This window comes from Mobula hypostoma, chromosome 22 (genome assembly GCF_963921235.1).
Source record: "Mobula hypostoma chromosome 22, sMobHyp1.1, whole genome shotgun sequence".
Lineage (NCBI taxonomy): Eukaryota > Metazoa > Chordata > Chondrichthyes > Myliobatiformes > Myliobatidae > Mobula > Mobula hypostoma.
In genome coordinates this window covers 3,162,567-3,185,407 of record NC_086118.1, presented here as the reverse complement: position 1 = coordinate 3,185,407, position 22,841 = coordinate 3,162,567, and the positions used below count along the sequence as shown (strand labels likewise).

The following is a 22,841-nucleotide window of genomic DNA, read 5'->3' as shown; positions in this document are numbered from 1 at the left end:
TAGAACGGGAGTGGGAATTAAAATGTTTCACCACTGGGAAGTCGAGCTTGTGATAGATGGAGTGAAGGTGCTTGACAAAGCAGTTCCCCAATTTATGACAGATCTCACCAGTGTAGTAGATACAAAACTATAAAGCTACAAAAATACAAAACTAAGCAAGTCAAACTGCAGTAAATAGATATCCTGTTGACTGACTGGAAAATGACTGACCATAAAATCAGTAAATATCATATTGTTTATGGTGGAGTCATTAGCTGCGGCTAACATCAAAGACCCTCACCACCCAGACCACGCTCTCTTCCCACTGCTGCCATCGGGAAGGTACAGGAGCCTCAGGACCCTCACCACCAGGTTCATGAACAGTTATTACCCTCAATCCAATGACTGGAAAATTGCAAGTGTTACTCTGCTATTTAATAAGGGTGGGAGGCAGCAGAAAAGAAACTATAGACCTGTTAGCCTGACATCAGTGGTTGGGAAGTTGTTGGAATCAATTGTTAGGGATGAGATTATGGTGTACCTGGAGGCACATGACAAGATAGGCCAAAGCCAGCATGATTTCCAGAAAGGGAAATCCAGCCTGACAAACCTACTTCAAAGTTGCTGCTGAACGCACACAACCACACACACACGCACATGGTGTTGTTTGCGTTGACAAACCTACTGCAATTTTTTGAGGAAATTACAAGTAGGGTAGACAAAGGAGATGCAGTAGATGTGGTGTACATGGATTTTCAGAAGACCTTTGACAAGGTGCCGCACATGAGGCTGCTTAGCAAGAGCCCATGGAATTACAGGGAAGTTACTAGCATGGGTGGAGCATTGGCTGGTCAGCAGAAAACAGAGAGTGGGAATAAAGCGATCCTATTCTGGCTGGCTGCCGGTTGCCAGTGGAGTTCCACAGGGGTCGGTGCTGGAACTACTGCTTTTTACGATGTATGTCAATGACTTGGACTATGGGATTAATGGATTTGTGGCTAAATTTGCCGATGATACAAAGATAGGTGGAGGAGCGGGTAGTGTTGAGGAAACAGAGAGCCTGCAGAGGGCTTAGATAGTTAAGGGCATAGTTAAGGCAAATGAAATACAATGTTGGAAAGGGTATGGTCATGCACTTTGGTAGAAGAAATAAACGGGCAGACAATTATTTATGTAAGGGTTTCTTCTTTTATGTTACTGCTAAGGCTAATAAAATGGCTTCTTTGTTATGTTACAATAAAATGGCTTCTCTGTAATGTTAACTACTAAGTTAACGGTAGCAGCTTGTTTGGGTTATAATTACTGATAACAGAATTGTATTCATTTGCTAACCAATTGGGATAGATGTTATTCTTTCTTGTGTGTCTGTAAGCTATTGTTTTCGCGGGCTTTGGGCAGAAGGCACGACGGGGACAGAGAGAGGAGACGCGATGAGAGAGATGCTGTAAGCTGGGCGAGGATCAGACCCAAGAGGGATTCCGAGGCCCAGGGCTTTTCAGGAGGAGAACTGAAGAGGAAGGACGTGCAGGACACACTCTGGTCGACCACCGTGGTTGGTCCCAGGCGGCGCATTGAGGAGGTCGGAGGAGATCGAATGGTGGAAAGAAGACTCGGTTAATTGAGCTCCAACAGTTGTGCACGAAGTGGTTGAACTTTGATAAGTTTGGCGCCTTTTACTTTCCTTTTATATTGTATCTCTATTAATTACATAGTTCCAGTAAGATCTATAAAGTGTAATCTGTAAATTGTACATTGTGTGCTGTCTGTTAATTGGTGGTGTGGGATACATCATACAGCATCCACACAAACCTGATTACCCAGTTTGGCGGGGCCAAGGGCTGCTCCCACTAGGCGAAAGCCAGCAGAGCGAGCCTGAGGGTTACCAGGAGGCTACATTTAAATGGGGAGAGAATTCAAAATGCAGAGATGCAAAGGGACTTGGGAGTCCTTATGCAGGATACCCTAAAGGTTAACCTCCAGGTTGAGTTGTTGGTGAAGAAGGCGAATGCAATGTTGGTATTCATTTCTAGAGATACAGAATATAAGAGCAGGGATGTGATGTTGAGGCTCTATACGGCACTCGTGAGACCACACTTGGAGTATTGTGTGCAGTTTCGGGCTCCTTATTGTAGAAAGGATATGCTGACATTGGAGAGGGTTCAGAGAAGATTCACGAGAATGATTCCAGGAATGAAAGGGTTACTGTATGAGGAATGGTTGGCAGCTCTTGAGCTGTATTCCCTGGAGTTCAGGATAATGGGGGGGGGGGAATCTCATAGAAACAAAGCTGTGCCAAACATGTCCTTACCGTAGAAATTACATCTCGTTACCCACAGTCCTTTATTTTTCCAAGCTTCATGTACCTATCCAGGAGTCTCTTAAAAGACCCTATCGTATCCGCCTCCAACACTGTCGCCGGCAGCCCGTTCCACGCACTCACCACTCTCTGTGTAAAAATACTTACCCCCGACATCTCCTCTGTACTTTAAAACTGTGCCCTCTCGTGCTAGCCATGTCCGCCCTGGGAAAAAGCTTCTGACTATCCACACAATCAATGCCTCTCATCATCTTATACACCTCTACTACGACGTCGACTCAGGCCTAGGGGGCTGACATCGGGCCTTGCCTCGCTACTGGTACCACGTAGCCCGGTACTACCCGTCTCGGGTCCGGTTGTCAGCGACTCAACCGGCACACCCCCTGGTGCACTTCGGTTAACCAGGGAGGGTGTGTAGGCACCCAGCAGGACTAAAAACAAAACCTGTCAAAGGGTGGATGAACTCTTTGTGAGTCAACGGCCACCTACTGTCTGTGTGAGGAGCGGCGCGCCACGCAGTCTTTCGTTTCGTGCCTGGTAAGGCATAAAGGATCTTACACACCTCTTTCGGGTCACCTCTCATCCTCTGTCACTCCAAGGAGAAAAGGCCGAGTTCACTCAACCTATTCTCATAAGGCATGTCCCCCAATCCAGGCAACATCCTTGTAAATCTCCTCTGCACCCTTTCTATGGCTTCCACATCCTTCCTGTAGTGAGGCGACCAGAATTGAGCACAGTACTCCAAGTGGGGTCTGACCAGGGTCCTATATATCTTCAATATTACCCCTCCACTCCTAAACTCAATCCCATGATTGATGAAGGCCAATGCACTGCATGCCTTCTTAACCACAGAGTCAACTTGCGCAGCAGCAGTTTTGAATATCCTATGGATTTGGACCCCAAGATCCCTCTGATCCTTCACACTGCCAAGTCTTACCGTTAACGCTATATTCTGTCATCATATTTGACCCACCAAAATGAACCACCTCACACTTATCTGGGTTGAACTCCATCTGCCACTTCTCAGCCAGTTTTGCATCCTATCAATGTCCCGCTGTAACCTCTGACAGCCCTCCACACTATCCACAACACCCGCAACCTTTGTGTCATCAGCAAATTTACTAACCCATCCCTCCACTTCCTCATCCAGGTCATTTATAAAAATCATGAAGAATAGGGGTCCCAGAACAGATCCCTGAGGCACACCACTGGTCACCGACCTCCAAGCAGAATATGACCCGTCTACAACCACTCTTTGCCTTCCGTGGGCAAGCCAATTCTGAATGCACAAAGCAATGTCCCCTTGGATCCCATGCCTCTTTACTTTCTCAGTAAGCCTTGCATGGGGTACCTTGTTAAATGCCTTGCTGAAATCCATATACACTACATCTACTGCTCTACCTTCATCAATGTGTTTAGTCACTTCCTCAAAAAATTCAATCAGGCTCGTATGGCACGACCTGCCTTTGACAAAGCCATGCTGACTATTACTAGTCATATTACGCCTCTCCCATGTTAGGGGAGTCTAGGACAAGAGGGCACAACTTCAAGATTGAAGGACATCCATTTAGAACAGAGATGTGAAGCAATTACATTACCAGGGAGTGGTAAATCTGTGGAATCTGTTGCCACGAGCGGCTGTGGAGGCCAAGTCATTGGGTACATTTAAGGCAAAGATAGATAGGTTCTTGATTAGCCAAGCCATCAAAGGGTATGGGGAAAAGACAGGAGAGTGGGAATGACTGCAAGAATTGGATCAGCCGATGATTGAATGGTGGAGAAGACTCAATGGGCCAAATGGCCTACTTCTGCTCCTGTACCTTATGGTCAACCAACAGGCTCTTGAACCAGAGGGGATAACTTCACTTGCCCCATCACTGAAATGCTCCCATACCTATGAACTCACTTTCAAGAATTCTTCATCCCATGTACTTGATATTTATTGAATGCTTATTTATTTTTTTTTGGTATTTACATAGCTTGTTTTCTTTTGCACATTGGTTGTTCGTTCATCCCATTGGGTGCAGTTTTTTTATTGATTATGCTTCTTGGATTACTCTGTATGCACCTAAGAAAACAAATCTCAGAGTTGTATATGGTGGCTTAGGAAATTTTCTTTGACCTTTGATCAAATGCAATAAAGCCATTTAGAAATTATTTCATTGCAGATTTCTGCATTAGTAAATCTACAGCCTATTGTAAAATTCCTCAATGAAATTGATATTAAGCAAATATTTTAAAGTTATTTTTGATCAAGTTTGACGAGAGCCAAGAATATTTTGAATCCTTCCAAACATTCTTGTCCTGTTTCATCCTACCACCACATTTTGTGTTAGCTAGGTTTTTTCTTTCTTCAGTTTAGGCCTGACCATGAAATATTTTGGGGAATTTTCCTTATGGTAACAACACTGTAATGATGCAATAGAGTTATGATATGCCTTTGTCATTTCTCTGCTTCCTTCTTTTGGATTCAAGTGATTTTAATAGCAGAAGCACTAAATAAAGTGAGTTTAATTTTCTTCCACAGACAAATGCCTTAAAGCATTTAAAAATAGTTGTAATTCCTAAATGACATGTTAGGCAGCTCAGCCTGCTTTTCAACATTTTTTGAATAACATTGATTGGGGAAGTGGAGGCATGTTGGCCCAAATTTTTTGTTAACCTGGTTTACGTTTTCTCTCTGTACATGGAAAAGTTTTATCGATGGAATTGAGACATAAATTACATAAATGCATCTGTAAAACTTGCAGTATGCTAAAGTGCTTTAACACAATGAAGTACAATGGTTAATAGAGTCAACGTCTTTGATTAGGAATTAGATTTGCTGACACGTGAAGAATGTATGTTTGGCAAAGCTTCTACATTCATACTAACAAGAGCTATTGTTTTTGGAAATAAATGTGAAAAATAAAAGGAACAATGCATTGGTTTCAAAAATACGTTAAATATTGGCAAGCCACATCTGTAAGTCACAAAATAGAAACAGATGAAGGTGATCGATTTCTTTCTGATAGTTCCTCGAGAAAAACAAGTTTTCTCCTTCACAGCATCTAACTGATTCTTATTCCAGAGATTATCTCTGCTTCTCTGCCTTGATCACTCTTTGATGGGCATTCTGATACCAGTTTGATTTCACAATTTCACTCGAAGCTTATATTTCCCACAGTATTTTGAATATGCTGATGTCTGTTATATCTGGTGAGGTTACTATTCAAGGACATACTAGTCCTTCGGATTAATTGTGCATTCAATTTTATAGGCATTTACAAGCCATGATTGAAAGCAGAGTTTACTCTTACCGTTTTTCTTTGAAGCACTCTCATCCGCCAGTAAATGAGAAAGATAGCGAGCAAAGGCTTTAAATAAATCCTGTAATGACACAACACAAAATATTATTGAATGGTTAATATGGGATTTAATCTGTTAAATCAATCATTTACACAATTCACTAAAAGTGTAAACAAAAAACAATCTATGTGAGCAATGACACAAGAGATATGCTCGTTACAAATTAAGAACTAGGCTTGGATGCCCTGGGTTGAATGCAGCTCATTTTACCTTAGAAGCAAATCTTCCTTCTTTGTAATAAGGAGTCAGGCACTTGACAACAACATCGGCTGTCTGCTTCAGTGGTCCTGCTTTTGAAGCAGGAAGAAGCACTTTTGTGCTCCCCTGAAACATGGAGCCCAAGGTCACTTTCTTCTTGATTTGATTGGCCTTAATCTCAGGACATGAAGTGGAGAAATTGGTGCTGGTTCGTTGTCGTTTGGGATCGAGTAACCCAGATCCCTAGGAAAAAAATCCCAGTGTAAATTGAGGGTTTATCATCACAAGTCATATTGAGTGTAACAAACACATTGGCAGCTCACCTCATTTGATGCTGATCTTTTCTCACCAGCATTATGGGCAACTTCCAATATTTGTTTGCTCATGTCAGGTTCTTCTCCCACATTTCTAATTCCATCACTTGAAAAATACATACCAAACACAGGAAAAGTTATAGCATAGAACACTACAGACCTTTTGGCTCATGAAGTTGTACCAACCTTTTAACATATTCTAAGATCAGTATAACCCTGCCTTCCTATATCATCCTCCATTTTATCTCATCCACCTGCCCATCTAAGATGCCCCTAATGTACAGTATCTGCCTCTACCACTACCCCGGCACCATGCACCACCTCTCTGTGTAAAAAAACACACATCTGACTCCACCCCACCCCATACATTCCTCCAATCACCTTAAAATTATGTCCCTTGAATTAGACACTTCCTCCCTGGGAGAAAATCTCATGGTTATCCACTCGATCCATGTCTCATATCATCTTTTACACCTCTGTCAAGTCACCTCTCATCTTCCTTAGCCCCCAAGAAAACAGTCCTAGCTCAATTAACTTATCGTCGTAAGACATGCTCTCTAATCCAGGTAGCATCCTGGTAAGTCTCTTCTGAACCCTCATTAAAGCACCCATATCCTTCCTATAATGAGGTGACCAGAAGTGAACACAATATTCTAAGTGTGGTCTAACCAGTTTACCTCGTGGCTCTTGAACTCAATCCTCCAACTAATGGAGGCCAATACACCACACACCTTCTTAACCACCCTCCCAACTTGCATGGCAACTTTGAGGGATCTATGGCCGTGGAGCCCAAAAATCCCTCTGTTCCACCCTACTGCTAAGAACCCTGTATTCTGCTTTAAATTCAACCTTACAAAATGAATCATTTCACCCTTTCCAGGTTGAACTCCAACTGCCACTTCTCAGCCCAGGTGTGCATCCTGGCAAGGTTCCATTATAACCTATGATAACCTTCTACATGATCTACAACTCCACCAATCATTGTGTCACAAAAGGCAAGAGTCTCAGAACAGATCCTGCACAATACCATTGGTCACTTACCTCCAACACTCCATCTACTTCCACCCTCTTCCTTCTATGGGCAAGCCAATTCTGAATCCACACAGCCAAGTTTCTCTGAATCCTATGCCCCCTGATTTTCTGAATGAACCTACCATGGGGGATACTTATCAACTGCAAATTAAAATCCACATACACCACATCCATTGGTCTACCTTCATCAATGTGCTTTGTCCCATTCTTAAAGAATTCAGTGAGGCTTGTGAGGCATGAACCAGACTATACTTCTCCAAATGCTCCCATCAATGCAGAGGGAAACCATTTAACTCACCAGGTGTATGTGGCTCCCAGGAAAATCAATCCCATTCCCTGCTCTTTCTATTTTCCTGCAACTTATTCTCGTTCACATATAACCCAACAAGTCCTGATTTCTCTCCCCTCCCCCGTTATCCTACACTGTGGTCAGTCAGCCCATCAGCATGTCCTTGGGACATGGAAGGAAACACACATCATCACAGCATGATCTTGCAAATTCCTCAGACAGCATCCAGGGTCCTGGAGCCTTGCTGTACTTCTATGTTATGGCTACCGCAGAGGCCAGTTAGCTGTGTATCCTGACTCCCCAAACCTTCCAGGTGCCTATAATGCACAAAATCAAGATTGTAATGGAATTCTCACAACTATCTTAAATTACAATTGGTGCAATGTGATTGCAGTGTTTATGATTTATAAGGTTCAATAAAGCAGCTAAGGCTTCTGAAACAGGAACCCTCAAATCCATAAATCAGGACAACAACAGACACAAGGGAAACCATTACCTCTGTTCTAACCTTTAGGTTCTCTATCCTTATTTGGACAAACAGACAGTCTTCATCATCTCTGACGTAAAACTCTAGACCTCTCCACCTAATAACATTACAAGTACCTTCAGCATACATAAGGAAGTGATTAAAGGCCACCATATCAAAGGCAATAATTTGCAGGTGACACATTGCAAAAACATATAAAAATATTTAAAAACATATTAACAACATACATCAAAGTTGCTGGTGAACGCAGCAGGCCAAGCAGCATCTATAGGAAGAGGCGCAGTCGACGTTTCAGGCCGAGACCCTTCGTCAGGACTAACTGAAGGAAGAGTGAGTAAGGGATTTGAAAGCTGGAGGGGGAGGGGGAGATGCAAAATGATAGGAGAAGACAGGAGGGGGAGGGATGGAGCCAAGAGCTGGACAGGTGATAGGCAAAGGGGATACGAGAGGATCATGGGACAGGAGGCCTAGGGAGAAAGACAGGGGGGGGGGGTGACCCAGAGGATGGGCAACAGGTATATTCAGAGGGACAGAGGGAGAAAAAGGAGAGTGAGAGAAAGAATGTGTGCATAAAAATGAGTAACAGATGGGGTACGAGGGGGAGGTGGGGCCTAGCGGAAGTTAGAGAAGTCAATGTTCATGCCATCAGGTTGGAGGCTACCCAGACGGAATATAAGGTGTTGTTCCTCCAACCTGAGTGTGGCTTCATCTTTACAGTAGAGGAGGCCGTGGATAGGCCCATTCCCATTCTGACATGTCTATCCACGGCCTCCTCTACTGTAAAGATGAAGCCACACTCAGGTTGGAGGAACAACACCTTATATTCCGTCTGGGTAGCCTCCAACCTGATGGCATGAACATTGACTTCTCTAACTTCCGCTAGGCCCCACCTCCCCCTCGTACCCCAGCTGTTACTCATTTTTATGCACACATTCTTTCTCTCACTCTCCTTTTTCTCCCTCTGTCCCTCTGAATATACCTCTTGCCCATCCTCTGGGTCACCCCCCCCTGTCTTTCTCCCTAGGCCTCCTGTCCCATGATCCTCTCGTATCCCTTTTTGCCTATCACCTGTCCAGCTCTCGGCTCTATCCCTCCCCCTCCTGTCTTCTCCTATCATTTTGCATCTCCCCCTCCCCCTCCAGCTTTCAAATCCCTTACTCACTCTTCCTTCAGTTAGTCCTGACGAAGGGTCTCGGCCTGAAACGTCGACTGCGCCTCTTCCTATAGATGCTGCTTGGCCTGCTGCGTTCACCAGCAACTTTGATGTATGTTGCTTGAATTTCCAGCATCTGCAGAATTCCTGTTGTTTGCATTTAAAAACATATTACTTATTTTTCCATATTACAATATATCTGTTACCTACTTAATATCTTAAATCCTTCTCAAATCCTTTAAGAGGAACCAGATTTTAGTACAAGATCTCTTACTAGATATTAAATTGAGTTTTCTGTTATACTGTACAGCTGATGCCTTGTAACACGCCAGAGATCTTATTGAATAGCACCAAAAGATACACAGATACAATATCCATTATATTATTTCTTTATTAATTTGCTCACTTCTTGTAAAATAAAAGTCAAACATAACTTGCATTTAATAAATCCATGCATGCTTGTTCAATCCATGTATTTCTAACTGGTCATTAGGCTTGTTTGTTAGAGATTACATATAAACATATGAAACAGGTGCAGGAATGGACCATTGGGTCTTGAGATCCTGCTCTGCCATTCAACAAGATCATGGCTGATGTGATTGCAACTTCAGCTCCCCATTCCCATTTATCCAATAATTTTTCATCCTTTACTTATCAAGGAAATAATTATCTCTGCCATAGAAAATATTCAGAGACACTACTTCCAACACTCATTTGAGGAAAGCAGTTCCAAATACTCATGACCCTCAGGTTAGAAGATTTTCTTTATATAACAATGAAATGGGCCTTCTGTCCAACTGGACATACTGAGATATCTAAGTGAGCTATTCCTACTGGCCTGGATTTGGTCTTTATTCCTGGGCTCTATATACTTGGGTTCCTTTCTCCTCTGAGCTCTCCCATTAATAACACATGTAAAAGTTGCCGGTGAATGCAGCAGGCAAGGCAGCATCTCTAAGAAGAGGTATAGTCGATGTTTCAGGCCGAGACCCTTCGTCAGGACTAACTGAAGGAAGAGTTAGTAAGAGAGGGGGAGGGGGAGATCCAAAGTGATAAGAGAAGACAGGAGGGGGAGGGATGGAGCCAAGAGCTGGACAGTTGATTGGCAAAAGGGATACGAGAGGATCATGGGACAGGAAGCCTAGGGAGAAAGAAAAGGGGAAGGGAAAAATAAGTCCAGAGGATGGGCAAAGGGTATAGTGAGAGGGACAGAGAGAAAAAAAGAGAGAGAGAGAAAGAATGTGTGTATATAAATAAATAACTGATGGGGTACGAGGGGGAGGTGGGGCATTAGCAGAAGTTTGAGAAGTCAATGTTCATGCCATCAGATTGGAGGCTACCCAGATGGAATATAAGGTGTTGTTCCTCCAACCTGAGTGTGGCTTCATCTTTACAGTAGCGGAGGCCATGGATAGAAATATCAGAATGGGAATGGGACGTGGAATTAAAATGTGTGGCCACTGGGAGATCCTGCTTTCTCTGGCAGACAGAGCGTAGGTGTTCAGCGAAACGGTCTCCCAGTCTACGTCGGGACTCGCCAATTTATAGAAGGCCACATCGGGAGCACCAGACGCAGTATATCACCCCAGCCGACTCACAGGTGAAGTGTCGCCTCACCTGGAAGGACTGTCTGGGGCCCTGGCCTGCTGCATTCACCAGCAACTTTTGTGTGTGTTACTTGAAATTCCAGCATCTGCAGATTCCCCGTGTTTGCGTCTCTCATTAACAAAGTCTCTTTGCCCACAGAACTGCCGCTCACTGTATGTTTTTTTTTGTTTGCACTATTCTCTGTAAACTCCAGAGACTGATGTGCATGCAAGTCCCAGAAATCAGCAGTTTCTTAGATTCTCAAACCACCCTGTCTGTCACCAACAATAATTCCACGGCCAATGACACCTTCCCCATTCTTTTTTTATTGTCTGAACAACTAAACCTCTTAACCATATCTGCATGCTTCTATGCACTGAGTTTCTGCCACAAAATTGGCTGATTAGATATTTGCATTAATGACCAGGTGCAAAGGTGTACCTAATAAAGTGGTCACCAAGAGTACTAACTTATGTTGAAGCATCCAGAAGAAATGTAGTCGAAATCTTAGCCCAGTGACTGGATCATAAACAACACCTAGATCTCATAAACATCTCACATCGACAAGTATTTGGCTCAGACACGGTTTGCGAAAACAAGTAATAAAAAAAAGTACACATTCACACTTTAAACAGAAAACTGCAAGAGCAACTTTTGCCCTGGATCAGTTAAGTTTGCAATTATTTTCATTAATTCAAGCAAGACGAATGACTGGTGCAGGGAATCAGAGTATGCATTATTTCCTATTACAAACTGTACAGAGTAAATCACTTTGCTATAAAGCACTTTAAAAGTTTGTATCTTGTCTTGCCTATCAATACCCTGTCAGTACCAGGGTGCTCAAAGCCTGTGCCCCTCAGCTATGTGAAGTACTTCGCCATGTATTCAACCTGAGCCTGAGGCTCCGGAGGGTTCCTGTGCTGTGGAAGACGTCCTGCCTCGTCCCTATGCCGAAGATGCCGCGCCCCAGCGGCCTCAATGACTACAGACTGGTGGCATTGACCTCCCACATCATGAAGACCCTGGAGAGACTTGTTCTGGAGCTGCTCTGGCCTACGGTCAGGCCACACTTAGATCCTCTCCAGTTCGCCTACCAGCCCCGACTAGGAGTTGAGGATGCCATCATCTACCTGCTGAACCGTGTCTACACCCACCTGGACAAGCCAGCGAGCACTGTGAGGGTCATGTTTTTTGACTTCTCCAGTGTGTTCAACACCATCCATCCTGCTCTGCTGGGGGAGAAGCGGACAGCGATGCAGGTGGATGCTTCCCTGGTATCATGGATTCTTGATTACCTGACTGGCAGACCACAGTACGTGTGCTTGCAACACTGTGTGTTCGACAGAGTGATCAGCAGCACTGGGGCTCCACAGGGGACTGTCTTGTCTCCCTTTCTCTCCACCATTTACACCTCGGACTTCAACTACTGCACAGAGTCTTGTCATCTTCAGAAGATTTCGGATGACTCTGCCATAGTTGGACGCATCAGCAAGGGAGATGAGGTTGAGTACAGGGCTACGGGAGGAAACTTTGTCACATGGTGTGAGCAGAATTATCTGCAGCTTAATGTGAAAAAGACTAAGGAGCTGGTGGTAGACCTGAGGAGAGCTAAAGTACTGGTGACCCCTGTTTCCATCCAGGGGGTTAGTGTGGACATGGTGGAGGATTACAAATACCTGGGGATACGAATTGACAATAAACTGGACTGGTCAAAGAACACTGAGGCTGTCTACAAGAAGGGTCAGAACCGTCTCTATTTCCTGAGGAGACTGAGGTCCTTTAACATCTGCCGGATGATGCTGAGGATGTTCTACGAGTCTGTGGTGGCCACTGCGATCATGTTTGCTGTTGTTTGCTGGGGCAGCAAGCTGAGGGTAGCAGACACCAACAGGATCAACAAACTCATTAGTAAGGTCAGTGATGCTGTGGGGATGGAACTGGACTCTCTGACGGTGGTGTCTGAAAAGAGGATGCTGTCCAAGTTGCATGCCATCTTGGTCAATGTCTCCCATCCACTACATAATGTACTGGGCACAGGAGTACATTCAGCCAGAGACTCATTCCACCAAGATGCGACACAGAGCATCATAGGAAGTCATTCCTGCCTGTGGCCATCAAACTTTACAACTCCTCCCTTGGAGGGTCAGACACGCAGAGCCAATAGGCTGGTCCTGGACTTATTTCATAATTTACTGGCATAATTCACATATTACTATTTAACTATTTATGGTTCTATTACTATTTATTATTTATGGTGCAACTGTAATGAAAACCAATTTCCCCCGGGATCAATAAAGTATGATTATGACTATGACTAATACAATTCTCTCAATCCAGCTTTGAAAGATTAGAATGGCACGCCTGGGCACACCACAGAAAGTACACTGAATTGCATTTGAGACCATGAGGGTCCACAATGCAAAGTCAAGTTGTTTTACAAGTACATAAAGTTCTGGGAACCATCCCTAGCAGGGCCTCCCAATCTGGGGTCCACGGATCCCTTGCTTAATGGTATAGGTCCCTGGCATAAAAAAGGTTAGGAACCCCTGGTCTCTGGAGACCAAAGGAAAAGACCAAACTTAAGAGCAACACTGAAGCCAAGTTATCTATGGTATAACAATTTTCAAAAATGATGTACATAAGAATAGGAAAATAACCATGGAGAGAGGAAAACAGGAATTTTGCCCTCCTTGCTGGAATCCATACAGAGAACTATCAGGAAGCCTTGTAGTAAAGTGTAAGTGGAGAATCGTTCAATCAAAAAGTTCAGCATTACTCTGTTTTTAGAGAAATAGCTTTGCCACTTTTATAGAGAAATGTCAATAATTCTGGCTCTAAGTTGTTGTGATTCTCCAGAGAACACTGAAAAAGATAAAAATACTCTAGAAAAAAGATTAATTACATTATGTACTGAATGAAATATCATTCTTGATTGGATAATCAATATGAACTGCCACTTTCAGATACATTAAAATCCCAGCTTGGAGAGCAAGTTTCTGAGATTAGACTCAGGGTGTGACAAAGAAAGAAGTGTACAGATCACTGGAGTATCTCTGCACTGTACTGCAAACATATCTTGTGAATGTTCAACTTTAGTGTTAGCTTTTCTGAATGGCTTGCCAATTGAGTATCTCGGTTATACAGATCCATTTGAAAGGCACAGCATGTGAAACAAACCCACCGAGAATAAATTATCTACCTGGTCTTTTCCTCCACATGATGAAAAAATTGTGTATGTTTTCCTATTGCTTTGATATTTTGGGTCCAAGTCTCTGGATCTGGGTATGATTCCAGTTCTTCAGAAGAGGTTAGAATGGAAGACAATCCTTTCCTGCTATACTGTTCTTGGCCATCATTGACCAGAGAGCTGGGATCATCATTGAGACTCTTCGGTGAATTCTTTGTTGTTCCTTCAGATTTGTTTTTCTGAAAAAATTTAGTAATATTCTGTGACCCCTTCTTGGCGCTTTCTGCAAGCAATTGTTTTTTAGCGGATTTCTTCTTGATGGGACTGGCACGAGCAGGTGCAGTTTGATATGTCCTCACATTGCTGTCTACAGAAGGATTTGTGCAATCCTGCGCTGTTTTTCTCTCTGCTCTTTTTGAATGGTGGTTTGGATCCTCCAACTTAGCATAATTCCTATGCTCACTCTCCACTGGCACAGAATTCTTCAGCAGATCTCCTGCTGTCTGGAATGGGCTGGATGAACATTTAACTGCTACTCCAACACGCTTTGGCTTAAACTGCAAAATACAAACATTCTTTTTTAAACTACAATTACAAGAACAATGAAACAATAGAGAAGGTCAGACCATTGACAAGCAACAGCCAGTGATAGGTCAGAAATACCATGCAGAGGGCAGCTACTCCTGTCACTGAAACTTCAGAAGGCAGTGGCTCAGGTCATTGGAACTATACGATGGGGAGGTCACAAAGCATACAGAGAGCTGTCGCTAAGGTCATTGTGAGTATACAGAGGGCTGTGAGTTAGGTTAAAGTTTACACAGGATAAAGGCTTAAGTCACAGAAACTTCATAGGGCAGTGACTTAGATTAAAGACTAGAGTTTGCTGTCAATGTCAAGATATGGCAAACATTGGCTTACAGTCAGACACACTTTCTTTTGGCATTACTTCATAAGTTTGACATAATTGACATTACTCCACAGATGGGTTCGGGTCTCCAGCATTCATGGTACATGGTCAGAGGCTTGAGATCATTGAGTCATCATACAAGAAGTAGCACCCACATACAGCTGTCAATAATTTGTGGTCAAACCACACCAGGTAGTTGCTTGGGGTCACTAACAAGGTATAGTGGGGTGATTTTGGTGGGGGCTGTCAATAATGGTCATGATACACTGGACGTCTATTTTGTGATCAGTAGACCTGGAGTGTTTTGGAGGTCAACAGCATTCTAACACAGAGATAAATTAGTTTACTGAAATTGTTGAATTCAGTGTTGAGTCCTAAAGATGGCAACTGGACCAGGCTGAAGATGAGGTAGGAGGTATTCCTCAAACATTCTCTGCAGTTCTCACTGGGAATACCACGAGAAGCCTCAATCAGGTATGTCAGTGTGAAAGTAGGAGGGGGCTCAGGATAACCTAATCTACTTTTGGTTTCTCTAAACCACAGGAGGCCATTTTATTAACACTGAATTGTGAGTGCAATCACTAAAATAACTGGAAGAAATGAGGGAGAAAAAGTAGGTGTTTCAGTCCCATGACTGCATGGGAAAACAAGAAGCAAATGGTTGGTGAAGATGGTACTGTTCTGAAGGCTGTAATGTGCTCAGGACACAAGATGAGAGGTTCTGTTCCACAATCTTATGTTGAGGCATTGTTGTTTAACATTGAATTCAACAAACTCAGATAACTTACTTAGTGCGATAACTGACCAGTTCCAATGAATGGTATCCATCTACAATATAAATTCGCTATTTTTCCTCCACTTACACTGTCTGATTTGCCGGACATTGCTTATAACTTTGACCCGCATTGCATAGCATTCACATGTCCTTTTATTTGTTTCTACCTCCTTGAACTACACCAGTTAACCAGATGATTTCTTCAAAAACTTACAGTAGCCCTGGCATCACCCGATCAAAGCTATTCCTTCCTGTTCATTCCTTGCTCCGCAACTTAAAACTGACTTCCCTTAATTAACTTCCTTTTTATCTACTTATAGATATACATCATCTCTGAATTTACTTGTGTGCAATTTTCCATATGATTTGCTACCTTAAATTTCTTCTTTAATAACACCTCTAAATTTTCTAGAAAAGATTTTATTCTATATTAAGCTCTTGGTGCCTCATATAAGCTTCACTTTCTTGCCTTATCTTACCCTAATTCACCTCATCTTTACAACGGGCTCCAGATATGCTGCCCAGTCTTTTACCTCTGAGAAAACATTAATCTGGAACATTTTGAGTCCCCTTTGCTCTTGGACTGATTTACTCTCAAGTCAATTTTAGTATGTTTTTACTAAACACTTCAATCTAGTAAAAGTGGCCTCAACCCAGTTTAGAATCTATTGTCCTTTTGTAGTTTTCCATAACTATACCACACTCGTGATCAGTGATGGAATCTCACTGGCTCTCCACTTGGCCTTGGATCACCTGGACAATAGCAATATCTATATCAGGCTGTTGCTTATTGACTAAAGTTCAGTATTCAACACAGTCATACCCACCGTTCTAATCAACAAGCTCCAAAACCTGGGCATCTGCACCTCTCTCTGCAACTACCGGGAGTTCACAGTCTGTGCAGATCAGAAACAAGAACTTCTCGCTGACAACACCGGCACCTCTCAAGGATGCATGCTTAAGCCACTGCACTACTCTCTGTACACGAGTGATTATGTGGCTAGGCACAGCTCAAATGACATCTATAAATTTGTTGACGACACAACTATTGCTGAGATAATTTCTGATAACAAGGAGTACAGATGATGGATCAGCTGGTTGAGTGGTATTGTAGCAACAACCTTGCACTCAACATCAGTAAGTCCAGTTGTGGACTTCAGGAAGGGGAAGTCGAGGGAACACACACCGGTCCTTATCGAGGGATCAGAAATTGAAAGGGTGAACAGCTTCAAGTTCCTGGGTGTCAACATTTATGAAGATCTATCACATTGATGCAATTACGAAGAAGAAATGAGAGCAGCTATAGTTCATTAGGAGTTTGAGGAGAATTGGTACGTCACCAAAGACACTCGCAAGTTTCTACAGATGTACCATGGAGAGCATTCTAAAAGCTCCAGAAAGCCAGGCCCATCATGGGCACTAGATTCCCCAGTATCCAGGACCCCTTCAAAACGTGATACATCAAATGGCAGTATCCATCATTAAGGACCCCATTACCCAGGACATGCCCTCTTCTCATTCTAATTTGGTTTCTTGTACAATTTCAAAACAGTAAGCATTTCCTTTAGTTATCCCTTTCTCCTTCCCTGACTGTTGTCTCATTATTTCCTGATTTTGGGGTCAGCTGATCGTGGCCTATGATATTACAGATTTGTTAAAACATGGTGTGACATCTCTCATTCATAAACCAGGTTGCACCCAATGTTTCAGGAACAGCTTCTTCCCCTCCATCATCTGATTTCTGAATGGACAATGAACCCATGAACACTATGTTTCCTTCTCTTTTTGCACTACTAAATTTAGAGTTTTTATTATGTATTGCAATGTACTGTTGCCACAAAACAAAGTTTCATGAGTAATGCCAGTGACATTAAACCTGATTCTGATTCTCTTTCATGCAAGTTGCTTGATCAAATGGCAGCCAGATCCACCCAGCTATCTGCAACCAGGTAGTGTACAACACCAACGTTGTATGTTTCACTTTAAGATCTGACAAGAGTTGGGAATAATAAGACTTGATCTATCCTTTTTAAACTGGTTTACAAATGAGAGATGTCACACTATGTTTTAACAAATCTGTAAAATTATAGGCCACGATCAAGTGACCCCAAAATCAGGAAATAATAGTGAGATAACATTCAGGGTCGGGGAAGGGGATAACTAAAGGAAATGATTACCGTTTTGAAATTGTGCAGGAAACGAAATTAGAATGATAAATTGTGGTGCATTTACTTTCAGAAGGAAAAATAAAAGCTTTATCAGATCTTCAATTCCATTCTGAGATTCACGGTAGGAGATGAAGGGCATGACGCTTCTTCACCACAACGTACTCACAGAATACAGCTCTGATGCAGAAATAAATGATTCATTGTCTTTATCACTATTTGCTGTCCTGACTGTTGATGCTGATGCATTGTCCATTTCTGTCAGTTTTGGATACAGCAGTCCATTTTTAGTCAATTTGTTAATTTCTGCAACCTGGTAAGAAAGCAGCAGACAATTAAATAAGAATTAGTATGGATTGTTAAGCATCTTGAACCTTCCCACCATTCTAGCAAATCACTGTTGATCTTTACCTCATTTGCCATATTCAATTATTCTGTCACCTAACCTTGATGAGAGACTTTGGAAGTCAATCCAAATGTGCATATTAAATGTATGTTACCCTTTCTGTGGGAAAAGTATTTCTGAATTTCACTTTGAAAATCTCTAATTTTAAGACCCTATCCCTTACAATACATTCCTAGCACATTTGAATGAATTTTGCAGCTCTAGTTTTTTAAAAATCCTTTTATAAACATCTATTTGATCACCTCAGACTTCATATGAATCCGAGCTAAATTTATCAATCCCTCTTCATAATTTACACACGGGGTATCATTTTACAGCAACGACAATTTGCTGGAGGAACTCAGCAGGTTGAGGAGCATCTGTGGAGGATAAAGAGTTGGTTTTCAGGGTTCAAACCCTGCGTCAGGACTGGTGAACACATGCTCAACTTCCACTGAGACCAATACTCCTTTCCTTGAAGTTGGTACTCGAGATGAGGCCTGACCAAGGCTATGTGCATTTGAAGATTCAGTTCCTTTATGCATTATAACCATATAACCATTACAGCACAGAAACAGGCCATCTCGGCCCTTCTAGTCCATGCTGAATTCTTACTCTCACCTAGTCCCACCTACCTGCACTCAGCCCATAACCCTCCATTCCTTTCCTGTCCATATATCTATCCAATTTAACTTTAAATGACAACATTGAACCTGCCTCAACCACTTCTGCTGGAAGCTCGTTCCACACAGCTACCACTCTCTGAGTAAAGAAATTCCCCCTCATGTTACCCCTAAACTTTTGCCCTTTAACTCTCAACTCATGTCCTCTTGTTTGAATCTCCCCCACTCTCAATGGAAAAAGCCTATCCATGTCAACTCTAACTATTCCCCTCATAATTTTAAATACCTCTATCAAATCCCCCCTCAACCTTCTACACTCCAAAGAATAAAGACCTAACTTGTTCAACCTTTCTCTGTAACTTAGGAGATGAAAGCCAGGCAACATTCTAGTAAATCTCCTCTGTACACTCTCTATTTTATTGACATCTTTCCTATAATTCGGTGACCAGAATTGTACACAATACTCCAAATCCGGCCTTACTAATGCCTTATACAATTTCAACATTACATCCCAACTCCTATACTCAATGCTCTGATTAATAAAGGCCAGCATACCAAAAGCTTTCTTCACCACCCTATCCACATGAGATTCCACCCTCAGGGAACTATGCACTATTATTCCTAGATCCCTTTGTTCTACTGCATTCTTCAATGCCCTACCATTTACCATGTATGTCCTATTTTGATTAGTCCTACCAACATGTAGCACCTCACATTTATCAGCATTAAACTCCATCTGCATTGTTTTAACTCCTTCTAGATTAGCAGCAGACCAATCAATTCAAAGAGAGAGAGAGAGCTTCACAGGCATCGGGGAGAAGAGTTTAAAAAAAAAAGGAGGGGATTTCGTGGGTGTCAGTCCATTAGCGGCAGACCAATCTATTCATGATTCATTAGCAGGAGGAAATAAAAGTAAAGCAGGGTCAAAGCAGAGCGGCCACTGTGTGATGGAACCAGTGCAGGAGTGGGAACTGGAGGTTTGGCGAGGAGGCACAGGTAAGTAGCAAATAAGGCTTTTGTAGTGGTTGAATAAAGAGGTCACGAAGTAACAGCTAATTAAATAAAGTAGGGATGATGCAGGATCAGGTGATGAGCTGTAGTTGCATGTTGTGGGAGCTGGCGGACCCCATAGTGATTCCTGGTGATCACGTCCGCAGCAAGTGTTGGCTGCTGGAGGAACTCAGGCTCAAAGTTGATGACCTGGAATCTGAGCTTCAAACACTGTGACACATCAGGGAGGGGGAGAGTTACCTGGATTCTCTGTTTCAGGAGGTAGTCACACCCATTAGATTAGCTGCCTGAAATTCAGTCTGTGGTCAGGGACAAGAGGGTATGACTACGAGTGAGGTGGGTAGTGGATCCAAGAGTAGGTGCTGAAGGAGCCTCAGCCCCTGAGCCTGTCCAACAACTCTTGAGATTTTTACTCCCTGTGAGGATGACAGTGAGGTCTGTGGGAAGGACGAGCAACCCAACTATGGTACTGGAGTTCAGGGAGCCATTCAAGAGGAGGGAAAGAAATGTAGTGGTGAGTGGGGAAAGTACAGCACATGGTGGGGTGTTGGGGTGTCAGGGAGGGGTAGCACCTCTGATGGGCGAACATGTCACGTCCTTTTCAAGGCGGTTAGTCCACCTTTGGTCCCCACCTGACACTCAGCTCTCACCTGTGGCTCCCCGTAGCTGTTTCCATGCAACAGCGGCCACACCCCGGGCAACGGCTTCGACAAGCCGGCTAAACCAGGTGAGGGTAGCCGACGGGTCTCAAACCCTCGGTGAGATAGGGAGTTGTCTATCCCAGCATGCGAAGACAGACTCCAGCGGATTGAGCGGAGACCAATGGAAGGTCCAATGGTCAAGAAGGCGGTCTCTGCAAGTGTCGTGGAACGTGTAGAGCAGGACAAGACACAGAAGACGTCCTGGTCATCCACTGCGCCTAGTCCCATCTCCAGCCGTCTAGACTCTGTCTTGCCACTGGATCCAGATGGGAATTGGGAAGAGAGAGTGAGGCTGACGCTGTGCAACTCTCCCTCACTTAAATCCAAATCATGTGCTAGTCTTGACACCATCATTATGGTGTCGAGATCCTCATCGACGTCGACGATGGACGAACACAGACAGGGGAGTAGACAGAGTTCTCTGTCCCAAGGATAGAGCGTCCCTGCCTGGTGCCTGGGTTTGGGACATCTTATCCGACCTGCAGAGGAAATTGCAGTGGGAGGGGAAAGATCCAGTTGTCGTGGTCCATGTGGGTACCAACAACATAGGTAGAACAAGGAAAGAGGTTCTGCTGAGGGAATTTGAACAGCTAGGGACTAAATTAAAGGTAGAACCAAAAAGGTGGTAATCTCTGGATCACTACCTGAGCCATGTGCAAACTGGTACAGGGTCAAGAAGATTAGAGAGTTAAATGTGTGGCTCAAGGATTGGTGTGGGAGAAGTGGGTTTGAATTCATGGGAAATTGGCACCAATATTGGGAAAGATGAGAGCTATACCAATGGGATGGGCTCCACCTGAATCGAGATGGGACCTGGATCCTAGTGAATCACATAACTAAGGCTTTAAATTAAGCAGTAGAGGGTGGGTTCAACAAATTGGAAAAGTTATAGATAAAGTAAAAAAGTAAAGTGTGGATAAAGATAAAGAAAAAACAAAAGATAAAAAGGAAAAAAGTAAGAGTGGAGTGAAGAAAAGTCAAATGCAAAAGAGTAAAAGATTACAGGGTTTTAAAAGCACAATGAGTATAAGGGCACTTTATCTGAATGCCTGTAGTATTCGAAACAAGGCCAATGAACTTGTGGCTCAAATCAGTACAAAGAGGTATGATTAGTGGCCATTACAGAGATGTGGTTGCAGGGTGCAGAGGATTGAGAATTAAATATCCAAGGATATCAGGTAATACAGAAGGATGGGCAGGAAGGTAAGGGTGGTAGGATAGCGCTCTTAATTAAAGATGAGATCAGGGTGATAGTGAGAGACGATATAAGATCTAAGGAGCAGAATGTTAAATCCATCTAGGTAGAGACTGGGTATAGTAAAGGGGGAAAAAAATCACTGGTGGGAGTTGTCTAATGGCCACCGAATAATAGCATTACAATGGCGCAGGCAACAGAGAAATATCTGAGGCATGTCAGAATGGAACAGCAGTCATGGAGGACTTCAACTTGCACATTGATTTAGTGAATCAAATTGGTCGAGGCAGTCTTGAGGAGGACTTCACAGAATGAATCCATGATGGCTTTCTTGAACATTATGTTACTGAACCTACAAGGGAACGTGCCATCTTAGATCTGGTCCTGTGCAATGAGAAAGGTAAAATTAGTGATCTTGTAGTTGGAGATTCTCTTGGAAAGAATGATCACAATATAACTGAGTTTCTCATACAAATGGAGGCTGCAATAGTTTGATCTAAAACCAGTGTATTATGCCTAAACAATGGAGACTACAATGGGATGAGGGAGGCTTTGGCTAGTGTTGACTGGGAACACAGACTATATGGTGGGACAGTTGAGGAACAGTGGAAGACTCTCAAGGAGATTTTTCACGGTGCCTTGGATAACTAAGGAAATATAAGTAGGCATCAAACTAAAAGCTCGTACATACAAAGTCATCAAGATTAGTGGGAAACCGGAAGATCGAGAAAACTTTAAAAAGCAACGAAGTACCCCTAAGCGAGCAATAAAAAAGAGAAGCTAGATTATGAAAAGAAATTAGCATAAAATATAAAAATGAATAGTAAAAGTTTTGATAATTATATAAAGCGGAAAAGGATGGCCAAAGTGAATGTAGTTCCCTTTGGAGGACAAGAAGGTGGAATTGATATTTGGTAATGAGGAAATGGCCGAGGCTTTGAATGACAATTTTGTGTCGGTCTTCACGGTGGAGGACGCATCTAACATGCCAAAGAGAGATGTTATGGATGTGATGGGAGGTGAGGACCTCAATACAATTGCCATCACTAAAGAGGTAGTGCTGAGCAAACTTGTTGGCCTGAAGATAGATAAGTACCCTGGTCCTGATGGAAATGCATCCCTGGGTACTGAAAGAAATGTCAGAAGTTATAGTAGAGGCTTTGGTGAGTTACCAAAATTCTCTGGACT

At 43.0% G+C, this 22,841-nt stretch overlaps 1 protein-coding gene across 3 annotated transcripts in view; it reads right to left on the bottom strand.

Annotated features, from left to right (window-relative positions):
- Nucleotides 1-22,841, bottom strand: part of recql5 (RecQ helicase-like 5) — a 112,533-nt gene that overhangs the window by 1,903 nt on the left and 87,789 nt on the right. For 2 of the 3 annotated variants that reach the window (XM_063030909.1, XM_063030908.1), the window contains exons 14-18: nt 17,908-18,051; nt 13,904-14,448; nt 6,166-6,262; nt 5,855-6,085; nt 5,596-5,665 (exon numbers count right to left, since the gene is read on the bottom strand). In XM_063030909.1, the coding sequence (XP_062886979.1) occupies nt 5,596-5,665; nt 5,855-6,085; nt 6,166-6,262; nt 13,904-14,448; nt 17,908-18,051 (1,087 nt within the window). The remainder of the gene's footprint in view (nt 1-5,595; nt 5,666-5,854; nt 6,086-6,165; nt 6,263-13,903; nt 14,449-17,907; nt 18,052-22,841) is intronic. The other variant, XM_063030910.1, reaches the window with a different exon arrangement.